This window comes from Thalassophryne amazonica, chromosome 5 (genome assembly GCF_902500255.1).
Source record: "Thalassophryne amazonica chromosome 5, fThaAma1.1, whole genome shotgun sequence".
NCBI lineage: Eukaryota > Metazoa > Chordata > Actinopteri > Batrachoidiformes > Batrachoididae > Thalassophryne > Thalassophryne amazonica.
In genome coordinates this window covers 9,554,003-9,572,618 of record NC_047107.1, presented here as the reverse complement: position 1 = coordinate 9,572,618, position 18,616 = coordinate 9,554,003, and the positions used below count along the sequence as shown (strand labels likewise).

The 18,616-nt window shown below is 39.3% G+C and overlaps 1 protein-coding gene across 1 annotated transcript in view; it reads right to left on the bottom strand.

Moving 5' to 3' along the window:
• The window catches only part of gcn1 (GCN1 activator of EIF2AK4), a 194,863-nt gene that overhangs the window by 25,895 nt on the left and 150,352 nt on the right, over positions 1-18,616 (bottom strand). Inside the window, 3 exon segments of the mRNA XM_034169713.1 lie at positions 2,188-2,381; positions 9,708-9,938; positions 17,813-17,926. Of these exon segments, the coding sequence (XP_034025604.1) occupies positions 2,188-2,381; positions 9,708-9,938; positions 17,813-17,926 (539 nt within the window).

Below are 18,616 nucleotides of genomic sequence, written 5' to 3'. Positions count from 1 at the left end.
ATTATGACAAACCACCAGAGGTAGGATGAAGTCACCATCAACTCACTCTCAAGTAATAAATCAGCAAGTCCCACGTCATAATGACCACCAACTGTTTGCAAGCTGACTTGAGACTTGACTTGGGATTTGCAGATTGATGACTTGAGAATGACTTGACAGTGACTTCATCCCACCTCTGCAAACCACTGATGTGGTGGAACCTACAGTCCTCCCTACAGTCCATCTCCATTTTTTAAAAAAATATGAAAAATCATATAAAAATTGCCTTTTCTTTAAGTTTTCAATGAAAACCAGAGTATACACATATTCCCTTTGAAGTAAAAATTAAGTCATTAAAATGTCATTGTCATTATTAATTCATTTTTACCTCCGCCAAGGAGGTTATGTTTTCAGTCAGGTTTGTTTGTCTGTCTGTCTGTCAGCAGGATAACTCAAAAGGTTTTGAACGGATTTTGATTAAATTTTTTTGAAGTGGTTGGAAATGACATGAGGAACAAGTGATTCAGTTTTAGTGGTGATCCGGATCACGATCCAGATCCCAATGCTAACGTGTTAGCATGTCTATGGCATTTTCAATGTTAAAAGTTAGCATTAAGCAGTTGCAGCTGTCATCACGTTCGGGTGCATTTGTTTTCAAATTGTAATATTTTTTAAATTTATTTTTGTTTATATATTAATAATCTAATGATTATTGTATACAAGTTTAGAGAAACAGACAAAAAGAAATAGATCACTGTGCCAAGGAGGGAATCTCTTTAGGGTCAGTGACCCTATGGCCTTGTTTAGAGAAGTGTTTTATAAATGTTAAAAAATTCACAATATCAGTGCTCAGATGACAGTAGCTTCTGGGAAAGGTGCAAGCCGCAATAAACTGTGATGCCAAGCGCTAAGGATACATGCTATCCAGTCACAGCAGATGAAACTTTTTTTTTTACTACTGAGCAAATATCATTGTAAGACTTTTTTAGGTTCAATGATTCCACGGCATGTAGATGTTATGGCGTCAGTGACCCCATGGCCTTGGTGGAGGTTTGCACTCTGAGTGCTTCTAGTTGTATATAAAATTATTAATCAGAGGTCACCAAGCTTCACAGAAATATTTCCTATGGGGTAGATGTATTCAATTATACACAAATCGGTCAAACCCTGAGTACACAATAAGTTTTTTTGGTAAATCTTTGTAAATATGAGTATGAAACATGGTAAACTTAATATCTTTCTGGGTATTCAATCAGATGCATTCATAGAAAATTATCCCTTGACCTACATATGAAGCTTGTTAGACAAACAAATGTCTTTCCTTCACAATAAATAAATTTCCCAAATATCTTCTGTTCATCTATATATATATATCTATATATATATAGATATATATATATAGATATATATATATCTATATATATATAGATATATATATATAGATATATATATATCTATATATATATAGATATATATATACAAACATATACACACACACACACACACACACACACACACACACACACATATATATGTTTGTGTGCAATTGCTTAAAGTTTTCAGCATATGCACTGAATTAGGACAGAACTTTCAACTCACACAACCTCTGGTCAATTCTGAAGACCAAAAATTTACTTTTTCTAAATATGAAAATTTACAATATTGACTTCTCTCCAAGGCTTCAACCAAATGTCATCAAAATTCACAATAACCTTCCTGTTGTAGATTTTCCATGTAAAATATTTCCCCCAGACTGTCTGAACAGTGAGTCTGCAGCAGTATACTCAATATTTCTCCTGAATACAGTCTGATGATCTCCTCTGACCTTCACATGGACCACAAAGATAATGTTTCTCTGTTTTAGTGGCATCTGATTGAACATTTGGTTAGGCAGGTATGAATATTAATATGATTTTTTTCATATTTGACAGATATAGACTGATAGACGGCAGATGACACCAGCGTTATCTCAAAGTCAAAATGTCATAACTGAAATTCAAATCAGAGCTGCACATAAATTAGATTGTTTTGTCTTCCAGTCTGAACAAGGCCAAAATGGTAGTACTTGCAGAAGCCTATTTTATATGAAGAAGTCCAATTAATAATCCATTCACTCCATTGTGGTGTCCAGAGGCAAAGCTCCAAAATAAATTACAATCATCAATACTCTGTTCAAACATCAAATCAGATTAATACACAGGCACGCACCGGATTCCTGAGTCCTCTGCGTTGCGGATAGCAGAGAGCTGCTCGGTGAAGAGCGGGTCAACCTTGGTGTGGATGGAGACCAGCTGTCCCAGCGCCTCAGCGGCCCTCAGCCTGACCGCACGGCTCGAGTCCTGCAGGGCCTTCAGGAATGTGGTCTGAAGCTGCGGCAGGAAGGGCTTCAGGGCAATGCCGACCTGTAGGGAGTGGAACAGCACAGACAGCTGAGACCCAAACAAAAAAATTATGCACTCTACAGGTTAAAGGTCAAAAAATATGCTGGAACTCTAACCGCACTGAGAAGAGTTTAGCACATGTACAGCACTATCCTCATTTCATTTGGTCCTGCTGGACCTGGTCAATGCTTCACGTGGACACATGAAGCTTCCATGGGCTGGACCGTCAGTGTACTTGGACATTAATGTCTCCTGTTCTCTATTGAGGACTATTTTTGGCACCTCTAGTTGGACTTTGAGTTGGAGAGAACTTTGGTACACCCTCGCTCACTCTGACAGGCACCTCATTTTTTTTCCTGTGAGGCCCCTCAGCTCCACACAAATTATTATACTCTTGATCACATCATTCTACTTAATTCTCTTATTGAGATTTACCTTTATAAGATAGCTATAGTGTGGCTGTACTGATTATAAAAAAGACCTTTGACCTGGTCAATAGGTCTTCTCTTTCCATGTAACATTGGTGTCAGACAGGGTGAAAATCTTTCACCTCTATTATTTGCTATTTATGTAAATTACTTTGAACATAGTTTAGTGAACATTTTAGTGCATTAGAACAACTACTGAATGACTTGTCACATTTTTATAATTGATGATGATGTGGAAATCTTTTTAAAACTATGTGCTTTTATATGCAGATGATGCAGTTGTCATGGCAAAGTCTACTGAAGAGCTACAAAAAGCTTTGAATGTGTTCATAAGTACTGTGAAGACTGGAAATTAATTGTCAATATGGGTAATAGAAAGACAATTGTATTTTCAAGGGGTAAAGCTTTAAACATCCCGTACTTTTATTTTGGCGTTAAGGAAACTGAAGTATGTCATGGTTATTGTTTATCTGGGAACAACCTTCAACTACAATGGCCATTTTTCTAAAGCTAGTCATAAACAGGGGAACCAGACCAGGGGTGCATCATTTAGTTATAAATCTAAGGCACTCAAACTCCCTAACTTCCCATTCTCCTATATGGCTGTGAAATCTGGGGTTTTAGTAAATGAGTTCAATTCAACATGATCCACAAGAAATTTCTCACAAGCTTATTAAAGCTCAAAAAAAGTACAGGCACTTGTATAATTTATGGGGAACTGGGTAGATGCAGTCTTGATAGTCTTGTGCAGAGGAGAATGATAGGTCAGCTTGTCAGCTGTGAAGAAAAACCATCTAGTATTGTATTCAGTCTAAGCAAAGAAATGTATGATAAGGACATGTTAAAATCTAAATGGATGACTAAAATTAAGAGTGTGGCTGATAATTATGGATACTCAAATTTATTGTTTGACTTGAAAATTTAAAATTTTAGCTGTTTTAAAAAGAGTACTGAACTGAGGATAAAGGATATGTATATTCAGAATTGGAACAATGTTTCGAAAATAATAATAGTTTACGTTCAGCTTACTGCTAATTTTAAAAAACATGTTATTGAAAATTATTTATCAGATCTGAATGATGTAGATAAATTTATCCTAGAGATATTCAGAAGAAGCAATCATAAGCTACCAATTAATGCAACTCTTATTTCTAGTATTGAAAAAAAATTGTCTGTGAGCTCTGTAATCTTAATGGGACTGAGGAAGAATTTCATTACTTATTTGTCCATCGCTTAACTCAGAATACGAAAAATACTCAAACCATTATATCAGACCAAATATCCTGAAATTCTGCAAACTGTTTAGCACAAAAAAGTCTGACAAGACTTGCCAGACTCAGCAAATTTAACTTTCCTCTCTCCAGTCATAACGTTTGAAGATAAATCTTCAGTTTCAAGATTTTTTTTTAATGATGTTGCTTTTTATTTTGGTGCAATAATTTATGTAAAATGTTTTAATAATCTTCTCACCCGCCTCATTTAGGCTTTTCAGTATCTCACAAATAAAAAGTGAAATTTCCCATCGATGGGATATACAGGCTTAGAAGGGGTTCACAGTGTTCTTAATGTTATTGATTTGTGTTTTTGTAGTTCAGTTGGTTTAGTCAGTTAAGTGTTACGCTGCTGTTACCATGAGTGATTTAAGTGTTATGTTGCTATCACCATGAGTAAAATGTGTAGTGTTTTTAATGTCTTCTGCCACCATCTCTGTTTTGTCAAAACTAAAAGCACCTGCTTACAGCAGAATGCAGAAATGACAAACAGCTGTGCATGCATGCAATTTTAATCACACACAAACTGGGGAGAGCCGACATTTGCCATCTGGGTCAAGGATGAACAGTGCCAAAACAGAACACTCATAGGACTAATATTTTTATTTTTAGAAAAGCTACATATATTAGCTGACAACATTCGGGACTCACATGCCAATCCAGCAGGAGGCGGTAAATCATTTCTATACTGAAAACATGAGTGTGTGATATTATTTAGTAAGTTCAATGTAAGTAAATAATGTAATTGTCAATACATTAAAAATACATGGATGACACGTATTGATTTATTCTGCCTAACAGAAACTTGGTTACAGCAGGATGAATATGTTAGTTTAAATGAGTCAACACCCCCGAGTCACACTAACTGTCAGAATGCTCGGAGCACGGGCCGGGGCGGAGGATTAGCAGCAATCTTCCATTCCAGCTTATTAATTAATCAAAAACCTAGACAGAGCTTTAATTCATTTGAAAGCTTGTCTCTTAGTCTTGTCCATCCAAATTGGAAGTCCCAAAAACCAGTTTTATTTGTTATTATCTATCGTCCACCTGGTCGTTACTGTGAGTTTCTCTGTGAATTTTCAGACCTTTTGTCTGACTTAGTGCTTAGCTCAGATAAGATAATTATAGTGGGCGATTTTAACATCCACACAGATGCTGAGAATGACAGCCTCAACACTGCATTTAATCTATTATTAGACTCTATCGGCTTTGCTCAAAAAGTAAATGAGTCCACCCACCACTTGAATCATATTTTAGATCTTGTTCTGACTTATGGTATGGAAATAGAAGACTTAACAGTATTCCCTGAAAACTCCCTTTTGTCTGATCATTTTTTAATAACATTTACATTTACCCTGATGGACTACCCTGCAGTGGGGAATAAGTTTCATTACATTAGAAGTCTTTCAGAAAGCGCTGTAACTAGGTTTAAGGATATGATTCCTTCTTTATGTTCTCTAATGTCATATACCAACACAGAGCAGAGTAGCTACCTAAACTCTGTAAGGGAGTTAGAGTATCTTGTCAATAGTTTTACATCCTCATTGAAGACAACTTTGGATGCTGTAGCTCCTCTGAAAAAGAGAGCTTTAAATCAGAAGTGTCTGACTCCGTGGTATAACTCACAAACTCGTAGCTTAAAGCAGATAACCCGTAAGTTGGAGAGGAAATGGCGTCTCACTAATTTAGAAGATCTTCACTTAGCCTGGAAAAAGAGTTTGTTGCTCTATAAGAAAGCCCTTCGTGAAGCTAGGACATCTTTCTACTCATCACTAATTGAAGAAAATAAGAACAACCCCAGGTTTATTTTCAGCACTGTAGCCAGGCTGACAAAGAGTCAGAGCTCTATTGAGCTGAGTATTCCATTAACTTTAACTAGTAATGACTTCATGACTTTCTTTGCTAACAAAATTTTGACTATTAGAGAAAAAATTACTCATAACCATCCCAAAGATGTATCGTTATCTTTGGCTGCTTTCAGTGATGCCGGTATTTGGTTAGACTCTTTCTCTCCGATTGTTCTGTCTGAGTTATTTTCATTAGTTACTTCATCCAAACCATCAACATGCTTATTAGACCCCATTCCTGCCAGGCTGCTCAAGGAAGTCCTACCATTATTTAATGCTTCAATCTTAAATATGATCAATCTATCTTTGTTAGTTGGTTATGTACCACAGGCCTTTAGGGTGGCAGTAATTAAACCATTACTTAAAAAGCCATCACTTGACCCAGCTATCTTAGCTAATTATAGGCCAATCTCCAACCTTCCTTTTCTCTCAAAGATTCTTGAGAGGGTAGTTGTAAAACAGCTAACTGATCACCTGCAGAGGAATGGTCTATTTGAAGAGTTTCAGTCAGGTTTTAGAATTCATCATAGTACAGAAACAGCATTAGTGAAGGTTACAAATGATCTTCTTATGGCTTCGGACAGTGGACTTATCTCTGTGCTTGTTCTGTTGGACCTCAGTGCTGCTTTTGATACTGTTGACCATAAAATTTTATTACAGAGATTAGAGCATGTCATAGGTATTAAAGGCACTGCGCTGCGGTGGTTTGAATCATATTTGTCTAATAGATTACAGTTTGTTCATGTAAATGGGGAATCTTCTTCACAGACTAAAGTTAATTATGGAGTTCCACAAGGTTCTGTGCTAGGACCAATTTTATTCACTTTATACATGCTTCCCTTGGGCAGTATTATTAGACGGTATTGCTTAAATTTTCATTGTTACGCAGATGATACCCAGCTTTATCTATCCATGAAGCCAGAGGATACGCACCAATTAGCTAAACTGCAGGATTGTCTTACAGACATAAAGACATGGATGACGTCTAATTTCCTGCTTTTAAACTCAGATAAAACTGAAGTTATTGTACTTGGCCCCACAAATCTTAGAAGCATGGTGTCTAACCAGATCGTTACTCTGGATGGCATTTCCCTGATCTCTAGTAATACTGTGAGAAATCTTGGAGTTATTTTTGATCAGGATATGTCATTCAAAGCGCATATTAAACAAATATGTAGGACTGCCTTTTTGCATTTACGCAATATCTCTAAAATCAGAAAGGTCTTGTCTCAGAGTGATGCTGAAAAACTAATTCATGCATTTGTTTCCTCTAGGCTGGACTATTGTAATTCATTATTATCAGGTTGTCCTAAAAGTTCCCTAAAAAGCCTTCAGTTGGTTCAGAATGCTGCAGCTAGAGTACTGACGGGGACTAGCAGGAGAGAGCATATCTCACCCGTGTTGGCCTCCCTTCATTGGCTTCCTGTTAATGCTAGAATAGAATTTAAAATTCTTCTTCTTACTTATAAGGTTTTGAATAATCAGGTCCCATCTTATCTTAGGGACCTCGTAGTACCATATTACCCCATTAGAGCGCTTCGCTCTCAGACTGCGGGCTTACTTGTAGTTCCTAGGGTTTGTAAGAGTAGAATGGGAGGCAGAGCCTTCAGCTTTCAGGCTCCTCTCCTGTGGAACCAGCTCCCAATTCAGATCAGGGAGACAGATACCCTCTCTACTTTTAAGATTAGGCTTAAAACTTTCCTTTTCGCTAAGGCTTATAGTTAGGGCTGGATCGGGTGACCCTGGACCATCCCTTGGTTATGTTGCTTTAGACGTAGACTGTGTTTCATAATTATTGTATGGCCTTGCCTTGCAATGTGGAGCGCCTTGGGGCAACTGTTTGTTGTGATTTGGCGCTATACAAGAAAAAAGTTGATTGATTGATTGATGACATGAAAATGAAAACACTTATTTCAATCATGGCCCATTTAAAAATCAAATGGCAAAACAGAAATAAGAATAAAATAATACTGATAATAATAATGAGTATATGATATCAAGAACTTAAACAATTTATAAATACAGTAAGACAGTAAATTAACATTAAAAAAATTAAGTAATTAACAGGAAATAAAAGGGCAGAGTTCTTCTTCTAAAATCTGTTGAAGTCTAAAGCTTAAAGTTCCACAAACATACTAGAATCACACACGCCATCCCAACTCATTATAGAAAATTTGCACCATGTATTACCACTCCTGAAAAATGTCAGCTACCTATTTCATAAACGCTACACAATCTAGAGCTCGTGGATCCCCACTAGTAATGCGCTAGTGAACAAAAATCCTTGTCATTATGTTTGTTTGTCAATTTAATTTGACAAAAACATCTAATTCCTCAATTGTTACTGTGATATTTCTAAACTAAACTAAAACTCTAGACTTCAGTCTTGTCAATTATTTCATTTAAACCCAATAAGTCAAATCAGCATCATCAACATGTATGCGCTGTGACCGTCAAATATTCTGGTCCAAGTTCACGCTAACCCACAAAGCCGCGTTACTCGACTGTGTGATCCATTTATACATCGCCCTTAAAGTTAAATTAGTCATTTTAAGCAGCCCTACACACTTTTCCAACGGAATTGCACGATCCCAAAGGATAGGCTAAGTGGAGTAAATTAATAAATTATAATCATTATTTTGACTGTTATCTGTTACATATTCAAGTAAACCCAGCCAAATATTTGATAATGTAATGTCAATATTACAGTATACTACCACAGAGATCAGATGACTTGTGTCATATCATGAAGTACAGTGCACTGCCACACACACACACACACACACACACACACACACACACACACACACACACACACACACCATGGATCAGAGGTGGTTTCCACCTATAAGTACGCTGGGTTGCAGCTGGGCAGCAAACATGGACTCTGTGTACAAGAAGGGGCAGGGCAGGATGTAGTTTCTTAGAAGGCTGGCCTCTTTCAGCTTTTCTTCATGTTTTATCAGTCTATTGTGTCCAGTGTCCTTTTTTGTGGTGGTGTGTGTTTGGGGGGGGGCAGTGCTAAGAAAAAGGACATTCTCAGGCTGAACCGGCTCATGAAGAAGGTGTGCTCAGTGGTTGGACTGTGTGTGAACTCTGTGGAGAAGATGGTGGAGCAGTGGACGCTCTCCAAGATCAGGGCGATCCTGTCCAATCAGAGCCATCCCCTGAACTCTGTCTTCTCCCACCAGAGAAGCTCCATCTTCTCCAGATTCCTCTCATTGAGGGGCTCCACTGAGAGACTGACGAACTCTTTTGTCCCTCGAGCCATCAGGCTGTATAATGCAGCCACTGTGAGCTGGAGATGTCCTGAACATAGTCTCCAGGGCCTTAACTCCTTTCACTTTGACTTTGTTAGTGTTGTGTTATCTTATGCAAATGTCTTCCAGTCAGTTTGCCCTGTACTTAGTGGAAAAAAGAAACCCCAAAACATTGTTCACTGTTTACTGTTGTCTGTATGTTCGGGATAAATAAGGTTGATCTTATCTCTTTATTTATTGCTTCTCTTAACATGTGTGTTAACTTTTACTTGTGTGAATAGAGAGAATGCCACACAATTTTATCCATCCATCCATCCATCTAGTCTTTCTTCATGGGCTCCCGTTCGTCTTCTTTATTTTATTTATACCATTTTGTCGTGTGAGGGCATAAGCTAGGACCACAAGTTCTTTCTTCTGCTTTTCAACTATTCTGTAACCCTGTTCTTTGCAAAACTGTTTCAAAACACTGACATTCAAAATGACAGCACCACAAGAATAAGTGTGTCGCTGAATTTAGGCAGCAGCGTGATGGCATTCTGACCTTCTCCAGCAGCAGGGTGAGCGTCTCAAGCAGAGCCGTTTTCACTGTCCACGAGAACCGGTCTCCCAGGATACGAATGAGAGGCCCGGTGATGTTCACCACAGAAGGTCGGAGCGCCTCGGGCGAGGTCAGTTTGATGACCCCGCCGAGCGCCTTGGCTGCCTCTTCCTTCTGCTCCGGAGTACCAGCCAGGATACCTTCTCTGAGAACGGGCAGAATACACGTCACACCCTGTGGCACAAAGAAGAGGACAAACAACAAAAATTTAACACAAGAACCTTTGAAGAAGCGCACTTAATAACACTGCTGCATCATGGGAAAGTGACAAACGTCTGGCACTAAGAAATGAAACCAGCTCAAAAGTGAAGTGCACTTCCTTGCTGCTTGAGGCTGGCTCCAAAGTGACTCACTCCCCATAGAAGCTTGTGTTAAAATGTCCAACTTTACAGCAGAAATGAACATAGAAAACATGTTTGGTACCCTGTAGATAGTTCCCCCCTTCATTATTTTTTTAATAACTTATCAGATTAAGCTATTTGAAAAAAACAAAAACAAAAAAAAAAAAACATTCTGAATCATTAAGGGCATGGTCACGTTGAGTGACAAGTGCTGTGTGCAGGAGTTATGTTCAGGGTCCCGCTAACATTGGTGCTAGCTGCTGTGAGCCCACCATGTTTGTCCTTTATGAGGTTCTTATTACAAGAGAAAATCTGAGATTATACAGCTTCCTGAGTTCTTAATTGTAACCAACCAAGCACCAGTCTATAAAGTACCTCAACGTGATACTTGAGTGAAAGTACAAGTATCTTACCATAAAATTACTTTGGGAGATGTTAAAGTGGATATAACACCTAAAAAATTAGGTAAAACTGATATAAAAATCAAAATATACATACAGTATAGTAAGTTGAAAGTGGTTTTAATTATTATCACTGAGAAATAAAGTTTGTACAGCTTCTCAAAAGTGTGTTTCTTGGAAAGCGCGATGTCAGCATTCCATCAGCGGTCACGTGATGCCGTGACATCACAACATGTAGAATCCCGTCTTTGTCTGTTAGATTGACAACAGGAACAGATGGACCTCAGCATGGACAGTGACAAGATCAAGAACTTTTCTGACTCCTCTTTAAGTGTGGATTATTTCTGACTTGGATCCTGAGGATGCCGCAGCAGTGATTAGACCCTACGGATTGGAGCCATATCTTTCGGACGAACATTCAAACCAGGAGCATTCTGGCAGCGAAAATAATGCCGACGGTGTTTATGGCGGAGCCGAAGCAGAGGCAAGAGACGTGCCAATTCCAATGGATTTTGAAAGGCTGCAGAATACGGAATGGTAAGGGAGGCTTTGATTCTTGTTGCTGCTGTTTATAACACTATAATTACAGTGGTCCCTCGTTTATCGCGGGAGTTATGTTCTAAAAATAACCCGCGATAAGCGAAATCCGCGAAGTAGTCAGCGCTATTTTTTGCAATTATTATAGATGTTTTAAGGCTGTAAAACCCCTCACTACACACTTTATATGGCAGATTTGCCACAGCTCCGCACAGCACACAGGAGGGCGGTGTGAGCGGCCCGCTGCTGCGTTTACTGAGCCCGCAGACTCAGTAAGCGCATCGGAGGCAGTGAGAGCAATCGCGGTGATGCCGACCAGTGCAGTGACCGGCCCGCCTGATAAGGACGCAGAACACAATGTGCTGTTTAAAAAAAAAAAAAAAAAAAAAAAGCATGCAAAATTGCACAAAAAAAAAAAAAAATCAGCGAAACTGTGAGGCCGCGAAAGGTGAACCGCGTTATAGCGAGGGACCACTGTATAGCATTTTTGATTGTAGCTTCCGTTTACTGCCTTTGTTATTATTCCGGAGCCGCGATACTGTAGCTGTTACTTGCGGACCACCGTCATTACCTTCGGGTTTTAGCCGTTTTTGAGTGCCTGGCATTGCATTCATCCGTGTTTAGTTACGTTATTTTCACGAAAGAATAGGAAATAAACTGCGAAAGTTTCGAAAAAGATCGCCGAAAACAACAGAGAACATGCCGCCACCGTGTTTACTACGTATTGCACTGATATTTTTACAAGTTCCTTGACCATTTCAAGATTATTGTGAACATATTATGGGGTTGACATAATAGGTGTTCATGTGAGTGGTGCGAGAACATGGAGATGGTAGAGGAAAGTGTCTGCTGTTGGGAGCAAATGCGGGTGTGCGAGCCTGACATGACAACACCGTGGCTTTCAATCAATCTGCCTGGACTTGAAAAGGCTAAAACCTTTTGCCCTTGTGTTTGTGCAATATGCTGTGACACGCTGGTCAGGCATATTGACAAAAAGTCCCTGAGAGCTGTGTTTAATCAAAGTTTCTGCCGCTAAAAAAAGTGTAAACAACGGCCGCCAGGCGCGCAAGCCGATACGGTCTACACGTAGTGACGTATTTCAGGCTTGGTGCTCAGCGGGAAGATGGTCACGGGGCGTGCACATTTTTCAGTGGCAGGACGTTCAAATGTTGTATATAACTGGAGAACCCCCTCCATTTTCTCAAAACGCTTAGGTTGACTGAATTATATAACCTTTGTTACATGTAATAAGACTGTTGTCTTTAAGTGTCATATCCACTTTAAAGCCTCCTTTAAAAACATTACTTGAGTAAAAGTCTTAAAGTATCTGAAATTTACTGTACTGTAAGTATAAAAGTAAATTTCTCATATAAAATGTACTTTAAGTAAAAGTAATGAGTAAAAGTAAAATCCAAGACGAATGGAGAGTGAAATTGCGACACGAAGAAAAAAAGCCAGTGTGGTTTCTGGAGAAACCAGGAGGGGGCCTTGGCCCCTATGAAAGGCTGGATCCGCCTCTGGTGGAGCACTTGGTGTTGGTGACAGGATGAGTGAAGCACCAGGCGGATGTTTATTGCTGTAAATAAAGCTGCCGTTCTTTTTCCTGGAAGACGCACACACACTTTTCTGTTAAACACAGCAGCCAGGCTCTTGTGAAACACAACAGTTATTTATCAGTTAGTTATCCTCCGCTCCACTTTTATATGGGGTCCCACAGGGTTCAATTCTTGGACCCCTACTCTTCTCCCTGTATTTGCTTCCCCTGGGGTCCATTCTCAGAAAGCATGGCATCAGCTTCCACTGCTATGCTGATGACAGCCAGCTATATGTCCCCCTAAAGAAAAATGATGCCTCTTCTCTTCAGCCCCTTTTGTCCTGTCTTGAGGATGTTAAAGCCTGGATGGCATTGAATTTTCTTAATTTTAATGAAAAGAAAACGGAGGTGATTGTTTTTGGCCCTAGCAGCTCCTGTTCTTCCTCACCTGTCGATCTGGGGCCTTTGTCAGCCTTTTCGAAATCTACTGTCACAAACTTGGGTTTTAAGATGGACAATGATTTTAAACTGGACCACCAAATCAGTGCAGTAGTCAGATCGAGTTTCTTTCACTTAAGGCAGCTGGCTAAGGTTAAGCCTTTTCTTGCACATCAGCACTTTGAAACAGCAATCCATGCTTTTATTACCTCCCGGCTGGATTACTGTAATGCACTTTATTATGGAATTAGCCAGTCCTCCCTTGCACGTCTCCAGCTAGTTCAGAATGCTGCTGCCCGTCTGCTAACTGGTGCACATAAGAGGGAGCATATTACACCTATCCTGGCCTCCCTCCACTGGCTGCCTGTGCATTTTAGAATTCATTTTAAGATTCTTTTATTTGTTTTTAAATCTTTAAATGGCCTTGCCCCGCCCTACCTCTCTGAGCTGCTTCATTGTTACGCCCCTGCTCGCCACCTCCGGTCAGCTGATCAGCTCCTCCTGGAGGTGCCGAGGTGCAAGAGTATGCTCAGAGGGGACTGAGCTTTTTCTGTTGTGGCTCCAAAGATGTGGAACAAGTTACCGCTCCACATGAGGCAGGCCTCTTCACTTTTTGTTTTTAAAACTAATCTTAAAACCCACTTTTATGCACTGGCTTTTAACCCGGAATGAGATCTTGATCTGTTTAGGTTGTTTTAACTGATTTTACTTGTTTTAGTTAATTTTTTTTTGGGGGGGGGGGGGGGGGGGGGGTTTATTTGTACTTTGTGGTTTGTTACCTTTTATATGTCCCCTTGTGTACAGCACTTTGTTTCAGCTGCAGCTGTTTTTTTTTAAAGTGCTTTATAAATAAAGTTGATTTGATTTATAGCTACACAGTTGTGCCAAATTTAAGGAAAAAAAATGCAAGCATCACCACCAACCACGGCAAAGCAACCAAACACAGCGCTCTTTGCGCTCTTGAATCCAAAACGTGGTGCTGCTTTTGCGCACCGCATCTCCACGGAAATTTCAAACAAAATAAATGAAACGAACGAGTAACGAAGACTGTTTAGGGAAATGTATGGGAGTAAAAGCATACATTTTACTGAGGAAATGTAGTGGCGTAAAAGTGAGAGTCACCAGAAATGTAAATAAGGAAGTAAAATACAGATACATCAAAATTCTACTTAAGTACAGTAACAAAGTATTTCTACTTCGTAACATTATAACACTGCCAACCACCTAAATCAAATCAAATCAATTTAATTTATATAGCGCCAAATCACAACAAACAGTTGCCCCAAGGCGCTTCATATTGCAAGGCAAAAGCCATACAATAATCACAGAAAAACCCCAACGGTCAAAACGACCCCCTATGAGCAAGCACTTGGCGACAGTGGGAAGGAAAAACCCCCTTTTAACAGGAAGAAACTTCCAGCAGAACCAGGCTCAGGGAGGGGCAGTCTTCTGCTGGGACTGGTTGGGGCTGAGGGAGAGAACCAGGAAAAAGACATGCTGTGGAGGGGAGCAGAGATCAATAACTAATGATTAAATGCAGAGTGGTGCATACAGAGCAAAAAGAGGTGAATAAAAAGAAACAGTGCATCATGGGAACCCCCCAGCAGTCTATAGCAGCATAACTAAGGGATGGTTCAGGGTCACCTGATCCAACCCTAACTATAAGCTTTAGCAAAAAGGAAAGTTTTAAGCCTAATCTTAAAAGTAGAGAGGGTGTCTGTCTCCCTGATCTGAATTGGGAGCTGGTTCCACAGGAGAGGAGCCTGAAAGCTGAAGGCTCTGCCTCCCATTCTACTCTTACAAACCCTAGGAACTACAAGTAAGCCTGCAGTCTGAGAGCGAAGCGCTCTATTGGGGTGATATGGTACTACGAGGTCCCTAAGATAAGATGGGACCTGATTATTCAAAACCTTATAAGTAAGAAGAAGAATTTTAAATTCTATTCTAGAATTAACAGGAAGCCAATGAAGAGAGGCCAATATGGGTAAGATATGCTCTCTCCTTCTAGTCCCCGTTAGTACTCTAGCTGCAGCATTTTGAATTAACTGAAGGCTTTTTAGGGAACTTTTAGGACAACCTGATAATAATGAATTACAATAGTCCAGCCTAGAGGAAATAAATGCATGAATTAGTTTTTCAGCATCACTCTGAGACAAGACCTTTCTAATTTTAAAGATATTGCATAAATGCAAAAAAGCAGTCCTACATATTTGTTTAATATGCGCTTTGAATGACATATCCTGATCAAAAATGACTCCAAGATTTCTTACAGTATTACTAGAGGTCAGGGTAATGCCATCCAGAGTAAGGATCTGATTAGACACCATGTTTCTAAGATTTGTGGGGCCAAGTACAATAACTTCAGTTTTATCCGAGTTTAAAAGCAGGAAATTAGAGGTCATCCATGTCTTTATGTCTGTAAGACAATCCTGCAGTTTAGCTAATTGGTGTGTGTCCTCTGGCTTCATGGATAGATAAAGCTGGGTATCATCTGCGTAACAATGAAAATTTAAGCAATACCGTCTAATAATACTGCCTAAGGGAAGCATGTATAAAGTGAATAAAATTGGTCCTAGCACAGAACCTTGTGGAACTCCATAATTAACTTTAGTCTGTGAAGAAGATTCCCCATTTACATGAACAAATTGTAATCTATTAGACAAATATGATTCAAACCACCGCAGCGCAGTGCCTTTAATACCTATGGCATGCTCTAATCTCTAATAAAATTTTATGATCAACAGTATCAAAAGCAGCACTGAGGTCTAACAGAACAAGCACAGAGATGAGTCCACTGTCCGAGGCCATGAGAAGATCATTTGTAACCTTCACTAATGCTGTTTCTGTACTATGATGAATTCTAAAACCTGACTGAAACTCTTCAAATAGACCATTCCTCTGCAGATGATCAGTTAGCTGTTTTACAACTACCCTTTCAAGAATTTTTGAGAGAAAAGGAAGGTTGGAGATTGGCCTATAATTAGCTAAGATAGCTGGGTCAAGTGATGGCTTTTTAAGTAATGGTTTAATTACTGCCACCTTAAAAGCCTGTGGTACATAGCCAACTAATAAAGATAGATTGATCATATTTAAGATCGAAGCATTAATTAATGGTAGGGCTTCCTTGAGCAGCCTGGTAGGAATGGGGTCTAATAAACATGTTGATGGTTTGGATGAAGTAACTAATGAAAATAACTCAGACAGAACAATCGGAGAGAAAGAGTCTAACCAAATACCGGCATCACTGAAAGCAGCCAAAGATAACGATACGTCTTTGGGATGGTTATGAGTAATTTTTTCTCTAATAGTTAAAATTTTGTTAGCAAAGAAAGTCATGAAGTCATTACTAGTTAAAGTTAATGGAATAGTCAGCTCAATAGAGCTCTGACTCTTTGTCAGCCTGGCTACAGTGCTGAAAAGAAACCTGGGGTTGTTCTTATTTTCTTCAATTAGTGATGAGTAGAAAGATGTCCTAGCTTTACGGAGGGCTTTTTTATAGAGCAACAGACTCTTTTTCCAGGCTAAGTGAAGATCTTCTAAATTAGTGAGACGCCATTTCCTCTCCAACTTACGGGTTATCTGCTTTAAGCTACGAGTTTGTGAGTTATACCACGGAGTCAGGCACTTCTGATTTAAAGCTCTCTTTTTCAGAGGAGCTACAGCATCCAAGGTTGTCTTCAATGAGGATGTAAAACTATTAACGAGATACTCTATCTCACTTACAGAGTTTAGGTAGCTACTCTGCACTGTGTTGTTATATGGCATTAGAGAACATAAAGAAGAAATCATATCCTTAAACCTAGTTACAGCGCTTTCTGAAAGACTTCTAGTGTAATGAAACTTATTCCCCACTGCTGGGTAGTCCATCAGGGTAAATGTAAATGTTATTAAGAAATGATCAGACAGAAGGGAGTTTTCAGGGAATACTGTTAAGTCTTCTATTTCCATACCATAAGTCAGAACAAGATCTAAGATATGATTAAAGTGGTGGGTGGACTCATTTACATTTTGAGCAAAGCCAATAGAGTCTAATAATAGATTAAATGCAGTGTTGAGGCTGTCATTCTCAGCATCTGTGTGGATGTTAAAATCGCCCACTATAATTATCTTATCTGAGCTAAGCACTAAGTCAGACAAAAGGTCTGAAAATTCACAGAGAAACTCACAGTAACGACCAGGTGGACGATAGATAATAACAAATAAAACTGGTTTTTGGGACTTCCAATTTGGATGGACAAGACACCTAAGAAGTCTGTGCTCCAGTATTTACACTGAGTGAAGTTTTACTATTATTTATGTTTCACAGTTAGCAGGGATCAGTAGCTGGCTGACATTAGCTCTGCTGTTAGCCCACAGTTACTGAGCCATTATGCTGCTCATAACTTGTTATATGTGCCCCTTTATGGAGACCACTGGCCAATACATAAATAAAACACGAGGACCAACACTAGCCTGTTTGGGAACTCCGAGAAGGGGCTGTGTGTTCTTTACCCATTTAAGGGCCGGGAGTTTAGTACAATTAAACACCGCAAAAATGGTGAAATCCAGAGCCGCACAGTTAGAGCTTCAAAAGTGCTGCTGAGAAACACCTATGGGTGACATCACAAAGGGTTTGTCCAAGTGGTCTATGGTCAGTGACCTGTTGAGTCATGTGACAAGTAGTATTTTACTACTATACTAAATAAATAAATAACCCTGAAGTAATGCTGAAGTAATTTATAAGTACATAAAATACTAGAAACGTGAAAATGAAGAATGCATTCTCATGCAAAGTGGAGCCTGAAGGAACCTTCTTACCTTCTTGGGAAGACAGAAACCGGGCAGGTGCTGTCCTTTCACATCTGCAGCTGCTGACCTGATGTCTCGATGGAGATCATCAATGAGCGACACCTGGCTATTAGCATCCAGTTTCTACAAAACAAAAGCACTGACCATATAATTCACTGTTAGCTTCTTAGACAGTCACAGCACCTTCCTGTTGCCTTTGTACCATGTTTGCACTCAAGCAGGAATAAGACCACATCTGTCCATGGGAGTGTCCTCTGATCACATGACACTATTAACAGCCTGCATTAGCTACCTATCACAATAAATAAATACTTTTTAAAATTACTAAAAAAAAAATTAAGATCATCTGTCAATCACCAAGTAGCAAACTAATCCAGTGGTAAGACTTCCAGAAAAGAGCGATATATTTTGTTTTATACAGTAACACGTAGAAGCAGAACAGCAACGTAATCAAAGACATTTCAGGGCAGATTCAGAACTGCCAGCATTCTGAAACCAGTAGATTAGCATTTTAGCAAAGTGCAACCATACAACCAGCACTTACAGGTCAGCATCGGTTTAACCAAGCAGGTTAACGTATGAGCATTGAGTATTCCTTATTTTGCCTTGGCACGCAACAAGAATGGGGTTCAAATGATGTAGTTACGATATGAATTAAGTGGAGATGTTCAGCTTTAATTCAAGGTCAGGAAGTGTACTTTTAGCTTTTCCTCGTGTTGAGCTCCAGCGATAAACTACAATTTATAGTCATGCTCATATCAAGCAAATATATATAATAAATGTCTTTATCAAACAGCAAAGTGTCCCATGGAA